The following is a 17,171-nucleotide window of genomic DNA, read 5'->3' as shown; positions in this document are numbered from 1 at the left end:
CTGAGAAAGTGCTCAGCTTTTCCATCCAGACCACAGGCTGCTGTGAATACCTCTTTACCTAGGGCACCAAGCTCCATACATAGCTGTCACAAGGCTTTCCTATCCTATTCAAAGGCAAAAACCCTCTTAAAATGGGCAATTTATGGAGGGGCAACCTCACAGAATCACGATTCCCACTACAGAATTTCTGACTCTAAGGAGATTTAAAAAATGGGTGAGTTTAACATTCCCCCCTCTAGGAAACCAGCAAGTTGTATCACACTGGACAAACGCAGAATTTACAGCACTCAAGTAGTCTCTCTACAAAATATTTATTTGTCACAGCCACAACACTGAATTCTCCACATAGGTAGTATTTTGTGACAAAGCATAATTTGACTTTATATATTTACACTCACTGGCAGATACCACTGAGGAGTCCAACTCCCTATAGCAGCTCATGACCACAGAGACCAGTTTCTGAAAGGCTCACCAGGTTCCTGCCCCTGACCCAAAACCAAGGTGAAGTCTCTTAAAGTGCTAAAATACAGCCAAGAGGCATTGGAAAAGATACCCTGCTGCATCCAAATTCATCACTCAATTGCTCCTGCACCCTCCAAAGCAGGGATTAGGGCACAAATCCAGGACTGGGAGCTCCAATAAAGTAATAAATATCTTTCCAGACTGACTTGGAGAATGACACCTGAAATCTCCTTACAGGCTAGGCAGACATGCTCAGCCACCACAGTGCTTACCTAGAGGTGGGCTCTTGAGTCTCATTTCCTCCTTGTGAAAAAAGGTCTTTACTTCACCCCAAAGAACATGGGGGGATTTACATGTCAGAGTTGGAGGAGGAATGCTGTTTGCTGCTTGGCCACTCTGTCAGACCTGGGAAGGCTGTTTTTCCATCAGATCTGTTTCTCATTAGCTACAGCCCCAAAGAATATAGGAACTGCAGCCCTGAGACTCTTGGAGAAGCACGTAGAAGTGGAAAGCTAAAAGCTTTATTCACCTTTCCTGTCTAACTGTCTGAAACACAATCCTCAAGTTCCCTAACAACACTTGGCACATTCCTCTCTTTTAAAGCCAGATGGAAAGCACTCCATGATACAGCAAGAGAGATGTCTCTGCCTGTGTGGGTGGCAGTGGGCCCCTGGGAAGGTGCTCAGCTGCCACCCTGAACAGAGAACTAGTGCTGTTGTGAATGAACTTGAACATCCCTCTTCACTTCAGAGAGCCACTGATGTGCCTGTGTGTGTATCCTCCTAAACCACTCGTCTGGTTCCCTTTTCCTTCAACATTCCATGCCACAACATACCATGTTTTACAACACTGCAAGCAGAAGAGAGCTGAACAACAACCTCTAGACAAGCGCTCAGAACCACATTAACAAAGAGCTTTTATAGAATAAAAGACTTCCAAATGTTTCCCTGTGAAAAGTAACAAGGAATATGGCCAGAGGCTATCTGCTCGCTTCCTCAGGCAAAAGACTTGAAAAACCTCAAAGATAATTTACTACTGGACACTGAAGTTTGACTGTTAAAACACACTACAAACCCCAAATATCTGTATTTTACAAAGCACTGCAAATACCAACAAAGGTAAAATAGCACCAAGCAGGCTGAAATGCAACACTGCTGAGTTCAAGTGACTGAGGCCCAAGAAAACCACCTTCCTTTGCAAGGGACAGTTTAATTTACAGGCAATGGTGGGACAGCACAGGAAGAGGGGTGCCATGAACCTCTCATGTGCCTCTCCAGCAGCAGGCCTGTGTGGCAGAGGGAAAGCATCCATCAACCCTGCTGGAGGATGGCAAGCTCACATGGCAGACCTGTGGTTAGAAATGCCCTGTGTGGCAGCAGCAGTAGAGCCACAAGCACAGCACAGATGGAGCACCACGGTGTGAGCCTGCCCCGTGTGGGCAGTGCTCCTGCACTGCCACAGGCAACTGCTGTGACCTGAACTGAACCAGCAGTGCAGAAATGCTCAGTGCCCATGCTCAGCTCTTAGCACAGCACCTTTCCATGGACAAGGACTGGAAGGTGGGAAAAAAAGGCAAGAGCAAAACAGAAACAGCTGTTCTACAAGGCATTTACTTTTCCAGAGAGTCATGATGTGAACTGTATACAGCTGAGATGAACTTTGCTGTACCAGGGGAACATCAGGACAACTGACCTAAGGAAAATGCTCCAGCATGGTTTGCCAGTATGGAGTGGCACTGGAGAGCAGAGAGAACATGCCCATTACTGTCTTGTCACCTTGCCAGCTTTTCATATTTCTGAGCAGGGAAGCACATGTGACTGGCCAAGGGAAAGAACAGACTTCCCAAGCTGTGACCCAGCACAAACCCAAGTGATTGGAAAGGCAAGAATACAGTGAATGCTACATTTTCACCAGGCCTGTTCCAGCCTGCTGGTGGATGCATTCCATTGAAGCAGCATTTCAGGAAAAAGAAACTGGAGCTGGGCTTGAAGACCAGCCTGCCAGCTTTTCTGTGCTACAAGCCCCTGAGGCAGGAGAGCATGTCCCTTGCTCTCTCTTTGCAGAGGCATTCCTTGGAGCAGGCCCACAGCAAAGCAGTCAGCACAGTCATGCCTAAGATTTTTAAAATTAATTTCTGAAGACACCATCTGACAAAAGATGCATTGCTCTTTTGGAGCTGTCACTGGAAACCTGCAGCCCGGTACCAAACCGTGTGATGGACTACCCACACATCAGTTTCACCAACAAAGGGATACCAGTCCAAGCCTGGTGTGGGATGAATTTCATGGAACTTATTTACAGACCAGGGGGCGGAAAACTGCATCAGTGAAAGTAAACAGCCTAGAGACCTCACATTACTGGCCCACATCATATTCTTTTATATCTAAAAGTAAAAAAATATGGCCCATTCCCACTGCCCACCCACCCCATGATATTTACAAGCAAGATCAGCCAAGATGGTAGATAAGGAAGATACACAGGCAGACTGTGCTTTCAGTCTCAGTGTGGTTTCTCCATCTTCCTGCTGACAGACTCCTTTATTGCTCGTGACACTGGCCGGACCTCAGCAGTGCTGTCAACGCCTCCAGGATGTTGACACAGCAAACAGCAGGGAGGCTTTGGCAACCTCAGACAGTGGATGAAACCTGTGCAGTTGCACACTAAATTGCCAAAAAAAAAGATGACAAGATGTATGAGGTACATTCACAGTTACCCACACTTCTGGTGCATGTTCCACTGTATGAGAATCCAGCATCTGCCGTTGGAAACTGTCAGTGTTCACATTTGGCACAGAAGTACTTGCATCTGTGGACTGCAGTGAAACCAGAGATCCCAGACGTTAAAAACATGCACTTATGGAAAGGAACTGCACGCTCCACGTTGGAACATCAATAGCCTTGTGCACTTACAGCAGGAAAACACATAATTACAGCTTTTAAAAATGCCACAAATATTTTGTAGATAAAACAGACTTCACAGCTCTAAGAAATAACACTGTGTCAGTTCCACCTTGGGCTAAAGCCTGCTGGGCATGGACTGGAAGGTAACAACTTGTAGCATGCTGCTTCTTGAGCGTGCCAGGAGGCCCAGAGGAGCAGTCCTCACAACGGAATGCTGTAGATAAAGGTAAGACATGGAAAATATGCAGGAACAGGAACACAGTCTGGGAGATGTAGGCAATTCCAAAACTATGCTTGCAATGACTTGCTGCTGTTAGCAGTGCAGGAGCCATCCGACAGCAGCCAAAGTGTAGGAATTAATCATCGATAGTTGGCAACCAGAAGGCCTAGAGAGGAGGAAAGAAAACATCTTTTCACAGCAGAACACAAATCTCTCCTACCCCACCCTGCAGGAGCTGCCACCTTCTGCAAGCATACATGAGAGGCACTGAGCCTTCTCAGATTCATCTCTGGAAGGGTCAGCACTTCATGGAACTCAAGGGAACTTAAAGCACACTTCCTTACCATATTGGAACACGCACTAGCGAAAGTCATGAATTTTGGATTGAACTGCAGACAGGTTATAGGACCTGTGTGTTTTCCATCTAGGACAGCCACCTTCATCCCACTTTCTCCATTCCAAACATGGATCTTCCCATCCTCTGAACCTGAAGGCAGGAGTGGAAAACAAGATATACAAGATGCACTGGAGAGGTCAGCAGAGGAAAGGAAGAACATTTTTTTTCTGCCAGAACTTTAGTAGAACAGGCAGGTCTGAACTTCATTACACAACCTTTATAGTTCTCCAAGTGTCACAAGGGCATGTACAAAACATCAGAGTTAAAACACCGGTATCCAAACAGCAGGTTTGTACCTTTGCACTGCAGAGACTCAACTACCCAACAGGGTAACACTATTCAGGCAAAGCTGTTAACTACTCTCACCCTGTAGTACTCTCCACCAGGAAAGGAGCAGTGACATCTCAGCTGTGGAGGAGAGACCCTGGCCAACCTGCAGCAATGTGCAGAGGCCAAATGCTGGGGAAAGAGTCATTGTTCACACAAGTTCTCAGTTCAGACACAGGTAAACATCTCACTCAGTGAGCAGAGAATCAACCCAAAGCCTTTACCAAGGAAGCTAACCAGATTTCAGTGCACTAAGCCAAATATCAGAAGCTCCCCTGAAGATATCAACTCTCTACATTACTATAATGGGACAAGTTTTTCACTTTGAAATGACATTTTTCAAACTCTGAGGCCGAGAACTTTATATTTTTATAATTCAGTTCTGCTTTAGACTCATTTTAAATAGGATTAATAATAAAAATGCAAAACATTTTATTCTGCTTCTGTATTTATGTCTGTAGCCTTTGAGGAAAAAAAATTTAAGAAGCACAAGTTGCAACTGTCCGTAAAAGCTGAACAGGAATAAGTGGTTTGGAACTTCTACTACTGTTTTAATTTGGAAGAGCACAACAGGAAGGTAAATATGTGCAATAAAGTGCTCTCTAGAGACAAACTAAACAAAAACCCCACCCCTCTTCTCTGCAATCAGGAAGTTCTCAGCCAGAACAAAAGAAAAGAAGTTTTGCCAAGACCATCACTCATACAGGAAAAATGAGGATCTAAATACCAAGTTACCACAAAGTTAAACATATTTGATATATCAGCCACAGAAATAAGAACAATATAAAGCTCTAGGAAGGGGCAGCATCACAGAAGACTCATCTAACTTGTGTCCACAGGTCCTGTTGGGCAGCAGGTGACTGAAGTGCACATTTTGGGGTGCCCAAGGTGCAGCACCAGGCTCTACAGGAGTTTCAAGCTGATTTTTGCCACGTGCTTCCCTCAGGAGCCCATCTTGCAGAGGGGCAGGGGAATCATACACTGGGAGACACCAGGCTGATGCCTACAGCTTTTATCAAGGGCTCGTTCCACAGACATTGGAGCCACGTGAACAAATTGCAGCTGCCCCAGAATGTCACAACATCCCTGAGGATGTACAAATGCACCAAGCTACGAGACCAGTCACCCAAGCACAAACATCAGGAAACAGGGGATGGCCACAACACAGCCACAAAATGCTGAGGCAGCACATGAGGGCGTCCTAGCCACAGGGAAAGGACCACTAACAAACTGTGTGACTGGTCTTCTCATTCTACAACAGTTTCCTGGTTTCTTACCCATTTTGGAACAGTATTTACATTTAAGAAAAGAGGAAAAGACTTCTTGCAGGCTTTTTTTTACATTTCAGTCTAGAGAACACTGAGCAATCTAACAAAACAGAACACTGTCAGTGCAAAGAAAGCTTACAGCTGCATTGTATTATTTAAATACATTCTGTTTCCCAACAGACACAGCTTTAGCCCTACACAACATAGCTAATTTCAGAGCACTGCAATTCTTGCCAAGAATTATCTTACCTATCATGATGAACTGAGAGTCTGGTGTGAAAGATGCCTCCAGCGTGACAGCCTTACTATTGTTATAACCCTATGGCACAAAACAGGAGAATATGTAGTAGAGAGTGTATCCACAGCAATCTCACAACCAAAGGGCACCTGCTCCCCAAACTAACACCAAGTTTTCCAGCAAGCAGCACAGGCAGCAGGCTCACCCCAAACGTGTGCAGGACAGCTCCTTTGAAGGCATCAATCAACCGAATGAAGCCGCCGTTGGTTGAGATGAGGATGAGTTTCCCATCATTGCTGAACTTCAGGCCTGTCCACTCACATGTTCTGTCATACTGCATCTTAAAGGTAGCAAATGGCCCCTGCAGAGAGAAGATGGGAAATATGAGGAAGACTATGCATTGCTGTTTACAAGAATCTGTTAGCACAGGAAAGCATTTCAGATTTTTAAAAGAAAATCCTTAGCCCTAAGATACCAAAAGACAGTGTCAAGGCACACGTCACTGCATGTGCAAGTTTTAACACAGGAATCCAGTTTCCAAAACAAAAAAAAAAGGTGCAATAGGCTGTTTCAATCCAACAGTCTCATACTCTACCACAATCAGCAGCACAAATTAAATAAAGGTAGGAATAAGTTTTTGAACAAGGCTGCTAAATGACGTTAAGAGTTTGAGCCACTGCAATTGTCCTGAGTTTTGAAAACCATGGACCTAACTATGCTCAGTGCTTATTCAGTTCAGCTGCCCACACCAGTACAGTTTCCTTTGAAATCTCCATTCTTTCTGACTGTCCTGGCTCAGTCTTTGCCAGTGCTCTTCCAGAATAAGCAGCAAAGAAAGGCCAAAACCAGACCGGAGTTTGGAGCAGGTTCAAGAGCTAGCACTTTAACACTGCTTTAGAGTGTACCTCAGGATTTGCATCTCTGTCCATGAGATGTGTGCTTACTGAAACTCTAAGATACCAAAGAGGCATCCCAGACACTAAGCTCAAGTACACCAATCCAGCTTCTGAGCACTGAGTTTAGATTATTTCTTGCAAGATAAGAGCTATAAGAAGGAATTTTAGGGTACCTCACCTTATCAAAAGAACGGAGATCATAAAGCTTCACCATTTCAGAATTAACTCCAGCAGCAAAAATCAACCCTTCTGGGTCAAAAGAACACACTGGCTTTCCTTGGAGATGCATTAAACCCTAGAAATAGAAACAGTCAGAATTACTTTGCAAGACTGATGCTCACATTTCCACCACCACCCTCTGAGTCCACTGTGAGCAGGACAGCACACTAGGGGTGGAACAAATTAATTTCAATTGTAAATACTGAAGTTTTACAAAGGTTCAGAACTCAGCTTTCTTAGCTTACGTCTTCATACATGGCTTCCAATTTGCTTCAGTGACAAAGTTTACACCAAAACAAATCAAAACCTCATTTAAGGTGTCATGCACTTGAAAAGTCCCCAGAGAAGGGAGGCTTATATGGCTGTGTTAATAACCTTACCTGGCAGCACCACAAAGCACTGCTGCTGGGACCAACAGCAATGATCTACTACTTATGGCTGCACAAGAGGGGAAAAAAATACTTTGAAAGCAAGGGAATATCACTGCTGAGCTTTACATGCCTGTTTAATAAAACCTCACACCTGCTGGAAGCCAATAGACCTTACAAATCATAGATTACTACCAATGCTTATTTTTCATGTTACCTTTTCCCTAAGTCACATAGCAGAAAACACTTGAGAAAATTTGGTAAAAGCCAACAAAATATGAAATTTTCTGTATCCTGACTAGGAGTCTGTGCATGTTAGTCAAACATTTTTATGAACTGTATGCTCATAAACAAGAACACATCTTTGATTAAAATCTGTAACACATTTAACAAGTTTCTGCATTTTTCTTTATTCCTGCATTTCTCTCTAGATAAAGTCTAGAGATATTACTACTTCCCTTCTTTCCCCTGTAGGTCAGTTTTCCCTGTGGTCTATGGCAGTGTGGTCTATGGCAGTGAGCTCAGCCAATGCTCAGGGCCCTGGTTTTCTGGGAATATTTCCAGGCAGTATGGCTGCCATCTCACGGACCAACTGAAAACTACAAGTAACACTTCCTCAGCCTGTTTCCCAGACCTGGCAGATGCAGCTTCCAGTTCAAGTCCTAGTTTTACCATTCTTGAAAGTTCAGGTATTAGCATAAATCACAGAATTGCTACTGCATGTACAACCCTATCTCATCTGCAGCAACTTGGAGATGGAGATTCATCCCAAGGGAAACCTACACACTGGAGTTAAAGGCATATTCCCAAAAGAAAGCAGAATTAAGATCTGTCATAAAAGGTTTGGTTTGAAGAATGATAAAAACATTTTGTAAGAAATGTAATTTTTTTCCTTTATCTTTCATTTACAGTTCCATCATCTGGAAAAAGCAGAGACCTCTCTCATTAACAAAATGGTCCCAGGGAGATGGGGAAATATCAGAGCACAACACTATGTACCCAGATAGCAGGACAAAACAACTCAGCACCACTAAAGGTAGAGATTCTACTTCTAATCTTTCATTCCTGTCACTGCTGCCAGTTCTTGTCTGTTTCTCAGCCCTTATAAGCCTGCTTCCACTAAAAAAAGTGAAATATTCCAGCAAAATAAATAACAAAATCAAACAAGATTCTGTCTTGACATCAAGTCAAATCTGCTCACAAACAGTTCTGATGAACAACAGAGGTGATGCAAGGAGGTGGCAGACCATATAGTTGCTGTGTTACTTTAGATCACCAGTTTCTTCATCAAATTTAATTGCATCAAGGCACCAATTTCAGACACACACTACAAACACTCAGATAAGATGAATTCTCAACACAGGAGGGATGCCAGCTCAGAGAGAACACTCTGCCTAAGGTAGCAGCCTGATGAACAAGCTGATGACATCCAGCCCTTCTCTTGTTTAATCAGCTGTGGGTGTTATTTCTGCCCTCCCCAGTGCCTCTCCAGCAGAGGCACAGGTGAGAGCAAGTGCTGTTACACCATGTAACACACACACTGCACAGAGATTCCTGATCCCAGCTCCTTCAGGAAGGTGTCAACACCGAATCAAAAGCACACGCTTCTGGCAGTATTTACAAACACACATCTATTTTTTATCCTTCCAACTGAAAATTCGACACATTGTGCACATGAATTTTATAACCTACCTGGCAATTTGGAGAGCGGAGATCCCAAAGTCGAATAGTTTTATCCAGAGATCCAGAAATAAAAGTATCATCCACTGGAGACATTGAAAGAGCAACCACTCTGCAATACAGAAACCCACATGCATCAGAGACAAACCAAAATGAATGGAGCAACACCCACCCCAACAGCTGTGCACAAACCCATAACTGGACAAAGCAAAAAGCAGCATGAAACAAGTGTAATGGAACTCAAGCCCCTTACCATTCTTATTTCAATTTCTCCTGTCCTGTCCCCAAGCCACATCTCACCTTTTTGTGTGCCCCGGGAAATAGCGAATATATTTGTTGTCATGCAGGGAGAGGTATCTGATTGTGTCTGAAACATAAACAAACCATAAGCTTTATTAAACCACCAGCCCAAGGTTATCTGAAAGTGATCACACAGTAACTTGCTCCCCAGAGCAATAGTAATCTCACCACAGTGCGTAAGTCGGGTCGTTTAATTTCAAGTAAGACTTGGAAAGAGAATCAAGTTCGAAAAACCAACTCAGTTCTTAAGCAGAACTGAAAATTAGAAAACAGGAAAAGATACTTCCCACAGTCTGAAGTAATGTTACATTTTAAAAACAACTGTCATGTGATTTATGCAAGGTAATTTCAAAGGTGCTAAAACTAAGTAGCAGCAGGTTTTATTCCCTCACTCTCATAAAATGGAGTGTATCAAATTTACAGAGTCAATGCACTCTGTATTGCATTGCAGCATGAATATTGCTCTTTCCTACATACACCTTCAGCAAACAATTTCCAACTAAGCAGCACACACAGGAAATGTACAAATTCTGGCACTCAGCTAAAGATAAAATCATAACTTCAAAGCCAGGACAAGATCATTAAAAACTAGCAAATCTTTCTTGTTTTTGTTTAATCTGACAATCAACAGCTTCACACTTTCTCTGCACTAAGCTCTAAGAAGAAGACACAGTAATCTAAAGCTTAGTGAACTTCAAGCAACCTTAAAATTAATTGAATAGATGACAGCAGCAGCACAACATTTCTCAAGTGCCAATTTTATCCTGAGTATAGGTGAACACACCAAAAGTAGCCCACAATTCTGGAAGATGCTGCTAAGACTTCCTCTCCAAAATTAAAATAAATCCTTCTAAGAGGAAACAACTATTAAAAGACAGAACCCACTTTTTAATCTTCATGTGCAGACACTGTACTGCTGGAACAAGAAGTCCTGCTGAGGGTCAAGGACATTTTAACTTCTGACTCAGAAGAACATGTGCCAAGAGGATGCAGCATGTGCTAGGCATTTTGACAGTCAGAGGGACTACTGTGTTCAGAATGTTTTGAAAGGCTCATTCAGCAAAAGTTTCTATCTGTGAAAAAATTACCAAGTTCTCATTTTTGCCTGAGGTTGCTCACGAAGCCGAGATCAGAGGTCTAAACCACCCTCCAGTATTTGACAAGCAAACTGAAGCTGACTGAACTAGCTGAAAATGTGGTAGTGGTGACAGTTCTGAAAAGCTCTAGGTGACCTGAGGCGATTATCCAAAATATAAATCCCTAACACCAGCTGGCTCTATTGGATAGAACCAACATGCTTCAAACTTGCTGTAAAGACTCATCTCCAGCTCTTCCTGCAAGAACTGTCATTACCTGATCTCCGAAGTATTTGTGCAGAATTCCATCCTCCTTTGCTAAAGAGGAAGCACTGGGGAATTGTGCTGATCCTCACTGCTGGCAGTGCTCTGTCCCAGGCAAGGCAGTGGCCTGTACAGTTATCTCCTGTACCGGGTGGTATCATAGACCCTCAAACTGTACAAACTACTACCTCAGCCTGGAATCAGGCAACAGGAAACAAGTCCAGAGGTCTTGAGGAAATCTTCGCAAGTAGATTGGTAGTAATTCAACAGAAAAAAAATGTTTGGAAACAAGCACCAACATTCCTATAGCATGCTCCTGAGGTAATTTTCCCTCCCAATACCTGCAAAACAGGTTAATACAATGTACCTTGCCCCTGACCACATTAATTAGGGATCACAGAGTACCTGGACTCTCACAGAACACACTGTTGGTTTATTAAGGTTACAACAGCAAACACCATTCTCACATTGTCTTTTTTTCTTTACTTCTAATTAAGTGTTCTCCATAATGCTACCCTGCAGCAGAAAGATTAAGTCTTAAGGTTCACCAGTGCTTATAAACAAAAACTTGGTACTCAAAAAGGCATTAAAATGCTTCATTTGATTGTTAATTAAAGAACAGCCAAATAAAAAATGTGACATATAGTAATATAATTTTAAAAAATAACTGGGTTCTGAAACAGATTAAAGAGGCACGTGCTTCCTGTTGACACTTTCAATCTTTTACACCATTAAATCCAATTCTGCTGGAGAACTCCTTGCTCCTCTAGTTTCAGGCCCAGCTTGTTCTAGTTTAACCCGACTTCCTAACTCTTAATTTCCATCTTCTCTAAATTCACAGCCTTTGCAATTCCTTTAGTAGCCCAGCACATATCACAAGGCACCAGCATCTCTACTGTAAGGTTTCATCTCTGCAAAGGAAAAACCAAACCAAAACCTCTGCTACAGAAATTCTGAGCCTGCAAGTACAGTGTTAAAATCCATTTGTAAAGTGCTGTGCTAATAGACTTGAAAAACTCTCAGACATTGACTACAACACACAAAACCAAGACTGAGCTCTGTGATCTCCTCCAGGCTTGGCTGATGATTTGTTGAGTTACCTGAAGCTCCTGCCCTCCCTTCCTCAGCTGAGCTGTGTGTACCAGACAGAGCTATGGCATTTGGCTCAGCTGCTCCTTCTACCTCACTCACACGTAAGAAATGAAGATGCAGAGGCCAATGACAGCACTGATACCAGTGAACAACAGAATCCAAGTTTTATCTCCCTGACAATGTTTATTCCTCAGCTTTTGCAGCAGTGAACGAAATGTAAGGAAGCCCAAGGGACTAGCATCAAGCTGTGTATTAGTGTTGGACATTAATTCCCTCCTTTGTCTCTGACAGTTCTCATCACTGAAGAGTTATAACTTTTTCCCAGATCTTTAGCACTAATTATCCAGATATGTAGTGTAAGGACATTAATATGCTCCACTCCAGTGGATCACTTACCATCTATTTTGTTGGAGCTGTACACGACAGTGTTGGCAGCATGCGTGTATCTGATGAGATCCACTCCATACTTCTTACTGTACAGGGTCCTCTTTGGTCTGTCAGAAAGAAGCAGACATAATTGCACTCTCTGCAACAAAAATCTCAAAACAAAACTCACATCAACAAGGACTGTTCCCAATGAGGCATTACATGATTGTTCCAAGAAGTCAGATGCTTTTATACAAAGAAAGAAAAGCTTTTGTGTATGATTTGCAAACAAGGATCTTGCTGTTTCTCCAAGACAATCCCTAGGCTTGAGGAGTTCTCTGTAATACCTGTAAAATGCATGTGTCTCCTCCAAAAATTCCTTTCCCTATGACGTCTACTGCAAAAAGAAAAGGAGGAGTAAACACAATGAGCACAGCAAGCAGCATTGCCTCCCTGTGCTCTTGCCCATTCAAATCCCCCATTTATCTGCTGCTTATTTTAAATTGAGTATAATTTGTCTTTGTTCTCTGTTACTTTAGAACCTAGAACAGGGTGTCTCACTCACAGGGTACCAACCCAAACACATCTATATACCAGTCACCTATAACAGACATACTAACACAGGGACTTTTAAACACTCTGGTGAGAGCAAACACAACCTACAGAACTGGGTTCTGGGGGTCTGGTAAGCAGGTAATGCACTGCAGTACTAGAAATTTAAAGTGCAGAGTAAGCTCAGAAGCAGCTGGCTAATAAGGGTATCTCACAGCAGTGGTGCCTGTCTGACCAGTGCAAAGTCTCCACCACCCTCCTTCCCCTTTCATCCCCAGCTGAGGGAGCATGAAGGTTTCAGAGCTGGGCACTCGACCAGCGAGGGTACTGATCAACACCAGAAATACCATCTCTTCCAGGAGTTATTTTAATCCAGAAATTCATAACTCTGGTTATTACACAGGCCCACAAAATATTTTACCCACGCAACCAAAGCCGACAGCATGGGAACGGAAACAAACAGCAGGAGCAGTCGAAACCAATACTGCTGCCAAGAGAAAAGTTTGTCAGACTACACCCTCAGGCAAGGTATTCCTATTATGCTGGACTTTTTCCTTTCTTCCTTAGCCTCAACCTGACACACCCAAACAAGAACACAAGTTGAAGTTGGAGACTTTTCATATCAGAACAAAACCCGACATTCATTCTTAAATATCAATTCTCAAACAGCACAATCCACAGGGCTTTGACTTCAAACAAACTTGCTGGGGACAAGTTCCCATGAAGTGAAAGCGAAAGCCAATACAGCAAGTGCAGTGAAAAACCACACACCATCTGCACCACAGACCAAATCTCCACTGATTTCTTGCCCAGGTCCTCCAGCAGTTTTTAAAATCGTTCTTCAGATCCAAACACGCCACAGACTGAAAAAACCACACCCAGTTTGAATTCTGACACACTAACATTATGTGTGATACACTTCCCCACTCTGCTTTCTGAAGTACCTAGTTACCTCAGCTGTGCTATTGACCAACCTGGTGGGAACAAAACCCAACAACCAAGGAAAAAAAAAACTCAAAATATATTAGATTCTCCCATGCCTAGTTTGACTTTTGCTTTTCTATTACAAGTTTAAACCTTAGAAGATCTGTTTAGAATAAATTAATGTAGAGAGAGACAATAGAGACCAACTGACAGCCAAAGGCACAGTTACCAAAATGATGGAGGGTTCTGTGTTCTACAAAAGGTGAAGTTTTCATGTAAACTGATACAAACGGAAGTGTGTCACTGAACATAAGACCTGTTGCCAGTCAACCATTTTAAACATAAACAAGAAAACTAAACACTTTTTAACAACAAATCACAATCACTAAACAATTCCAAGGTCAAGGTCAATCTATCCAGCCCACCTACAAATATTGTCAAAGAAAAGTACAAGATCTCAGTCAAATCTGCTACGAAGATGAAACAAAACACAGGAAAGATTTGTAATATGATCCATGCCTTGGTTTGAATCACTGCTGCTATGGGTAAAACATCACCCACAACCAGTGTGATATGGAACGTGGATGTCCCCAGCAAACACCACAGCTAAGCAGGAGTCCAGATCCATCCCCTGATTTGTATCAATAACATACAACTGATATACACTAAAATACAAGCTAAACCTATACTATTCTATCACAGCAGCCAATGTGCAGCTTTTCCCAGCCTCAGGGATTGCTCTACATCCCAACACACAACTGCCCTACAAGTTCTCACAATCTTTAAGTCCACACTCCAGTGAGCCTCTTAGTTATGGTTCTGAGTCAGCCTGCTGTGAAGGGATTTGGGGATCCAGGGTGGGTTAAAAATTTAATAACAATTTAGTTGCTTGCACATTTTGAAATAGAGGTGGAATCTCTGGACCAAAATTATTGGATGCTCATGTCAGCTGCCTAAGCCCAGAACAATACATGTTAAGGAGATAATCTTGTTCTGTCAGCCCTTGGCTACACTGAACTGTTTCAACTGTCCTGAAACTGTCAACAGCTGAAGTTCACCAAGATGGGGTTGGACACACTCTCACAGAAGCTGTACAACTCATTTTGGTGTGGAAAAACTAAGTGAGGATATTCCTAAAGTACAACTAAACAGCTGCATTTTAATTTTCCCAACAGAACTGCTCATTAACAGAGGACACACAGCAAATTTTCCCACTACTACATAGAGAAAGGCATTACTTTTCAGGCCATTTGATAAAGTAGCGTATCCTACACTGAACCCCAGAAAGCAGGACAATTAATTTTCTCTTGGCCATTATATCCAAGGAGGTGAGAGTTCCAGGCTCTTAAAATTGTGATTTATAAGGAAAAAGAAACCAACTACAAGCCTGAAACTGCCACAGCAATCAATGATCACTCATTAAATACCATCTTTCCATGAATTTCCAGTGACAAAGTAATTCAAAGCAAAACTTTCCAGGTTAGAGAACAAGTGTGTCCTGCATCCCTTGCTATCCCTAAATATCACAGCTACACTTTTAAGCCAGTTGATAGTGCAAGAGAAGCTTTCAAATAATTTTAAAATTTTATAACCACTAGAGAACTGCATCTTGACATAGAAGTTACCTTGAAACTACTCTTACTGTCCTGCAGCAGAGGATCACTAATCTACATTTAACTTAATTAAAGCAAACCCTCTGACTATAAAGCACATCAGGATTAGATGGAGATTGGAATGAAAGGGCCAAATGCCTCCCAACCCATCCAACTATTCCTTACGAGTTTGAAAGGGGAAGAGCAATCAATACCATCAGCATTAACATCAGCCCTGCTACTACTCTATATAATTAAGATCTGGGATATGATCTGTGGCACACTCCATATGTAGAGTTATCTGTTCCAACCTAAATAAAAATTAAATATTTTCAAGTCAGAGCTTATTCTAGTAGATGGGGAACACAGCAACTTTAATGTGTAAAGCAATCAAACTACACAGAAGTCTAAAATAATATACAATAGGTGTGCCACAAAATTAAGAGAATATGCAGGAGGCAATCTTTCCTCCCAACAGGCATGAAGCCTTGGCCTGCTTGGAAAAGCAGGAGGGTTAGGAATACCTGGTTTACTAGAAAACATACACAGCACTGAAATATCTCTGTCTTGACTCTCTCAAGCCATTTCTTTTTTATTCTGCATTACCTTGACCTTTCTATTCCCTGTCCCACAACACACACACACTTGTTTTGCTTTCACATTCTGTGTGGATGTGATGCTTCCCAGTCCTAACTTTACACATAAAACAAAAACAACCAACAACCTCAGAACATCTCTACACCAATAAGCACATGTAAAACTTAAAATCTGAAGGAATTTAAAGCAGACAAATGCACATATGTATGGAGAAAGATTTTAATGGCATAATGACACCATTTAGCTCAAATTTGTCCAACTCTCAAACTACAAACGAACTTGGTGTAGGTTTCCAACAGGAGCACCAGATTTCAAGTGTTCTGCAAATTTCTGAGAATTTATCCGAAAAACAAGATGAGCACGATGTGATCAATAGTAGAAGAAAGACAAAACCGGACAGTTAAGTGAGAAACAGAAACACACCCTCAACTCATTACAGGTAACAGAAATCAATCAACACCTTGATTAATTACATCTAAACTAAGACAGTATTTGAAGACACAGGGAAATCACACATATTTCAACTGCACTTGACAGGTAAGGACACAACTAGAGAAAATTATTTAAAACAGAGAGGACCACGTTTGCCTGCGTCGATCCAAGACACCACTTAGCAACCGGATTTTATGGAAAATACCATCGGGTTTTTAGAATTTGTATAGAATTTGTGATACACGCCACACCATCTGCACCTTTTGGCTTAAAGCATTTAGCCAAGCAGTTACACTCAAATGAGACGTTAAAAGGGCACATCTGCACATTGCTCACAACTCTATTATTGAGCCCAGAGAAGCCCGAGAAGTCAGTTGCATACCTGCAGCAATCCAGAGACCTGGAAATGTGACCAGACTGAACCCTTTAGGCTTAGCAACTGTTTGGCTCTCACACAACTTTTGCTTACACTTAGGAAATTATCACCACTGTCTCCAGCCTACCAAGATAACAAGCATACCCGTAGAGCAGGCAAACCCACGCTGCTGCCATCAGTGCGGCTGAGGTTCTACTGACAAGCCTAGGCTAAAAAAGAACAGGAGAGAAGCTAAAGCGAAAGCTGAGCGGCGAGATCTGCGGGCACAGCTTGTTCCCAAAGGCCACCGTGGGCAGTGGGGCCTCTCGTAGCCCAGACCCCGAAGGCCGCAGCCCTCAGCCCCGTCACTCACTTGCCCTCCTGGCAGTCATAGAGAACGATGGAGTCATCGTCGCTGCTGGAAATGACCGTCTCGCCGTTGGGGCTGAAGTCGAAGCAGTTGATTTTGTCCGAGTTCTCGCGGAAGACCTTAGCCACGCGGAAACTCCGCAGCACGTTGTCCGTCAGCTTCATCCCGCCCGCCGGGCCGCGCAGAGCGAGGGCGGCGGCGCTGAGGACACCCGGGCGGGGCTGCGGGCGGTGGCGGGAACGGCCGGGCCGGGCCGGGCCGGGCGGGGCGGGCCGG

The 17,171-nt window shown here is 43.0% G+C and overlaps 1 protein-coding gene across 1 annotated transcript; it reads right to left on the bottom strand.

Annotated features, from left to right (window-relative positions):
- Positions 1-292: 292 nt before the first annotated feature.
- On the bottom strand, positions 293-17,136 carry WDR82 (WD repeat domain 82). The gene is made up of 9 exons (XM_033071394.1): positions 16,899-17,136; positions 12,104-12,201; positions 9,276-9,342; positions 8,988-9,087; positions 6,887-7,003; positions 6,018-6,173; positions 5,824-5,893; positions 3,927-4,069; positions 293-3,748 (listed from the first exon to the last, which is right to left on the bottom strand). The coding sequence occupies exons 1-9, from the start codon at positions 17,057-17,059 to the stop codon at positions 3,719-3,721; spliced, it is 942 nt and encodes a 313-aa protein (XP_032927285.1). The 5' UTR covers positions 17,060-17,136; the 3' UTR covers positions 293-3,718.
- Positions 17,137-17,171: the final 35 nt, after the last annotated feature.

This window comes from Catharus ustulatus, chromosome 13 (genome assembly GCF_009819885.2).
Source record: "Catharus ustulatus isolate bCatUst1 chromosome 13, bCatUst1.pri.v2, whole genome shotgun sequence".
NCBI lineage: Eukaryota > Metazoa > Chordata > Aves > Passeriformes > Turdidae > Catharus > Catharus ustulatus.
The sequence above is the reverse complement of the archived record's forward strand: the minus strand, read 5'-3'. Positions and strand labels throughout refer to the sequence as shown.

Bases quoted from the DNA above. Each gene is read 5' to 3' on its own strand.
- WDR82 (XM_033071394.1), bottom strand. From the start codon at position 17,059: ATGAAGCTGACGGACAACGTGCTGCGGAGTTTCCGCGTGGCTAAGGTC. The intron at 9,088-9,275 runs GTGAGATGTGGC...TCTGTATTGCAG, and splicing joins TTCCCGGGGCACACAAAAAG to AGTGGTTGCTCTTTCAATGT. The intron at 6,174-6,886 runs GTGAGGTACCCT...TTCTCTCTGCAG, and splicing joins ATCTCCGTTCTTTTGATAAG to GGGCCATTTGCTACCTTTAA.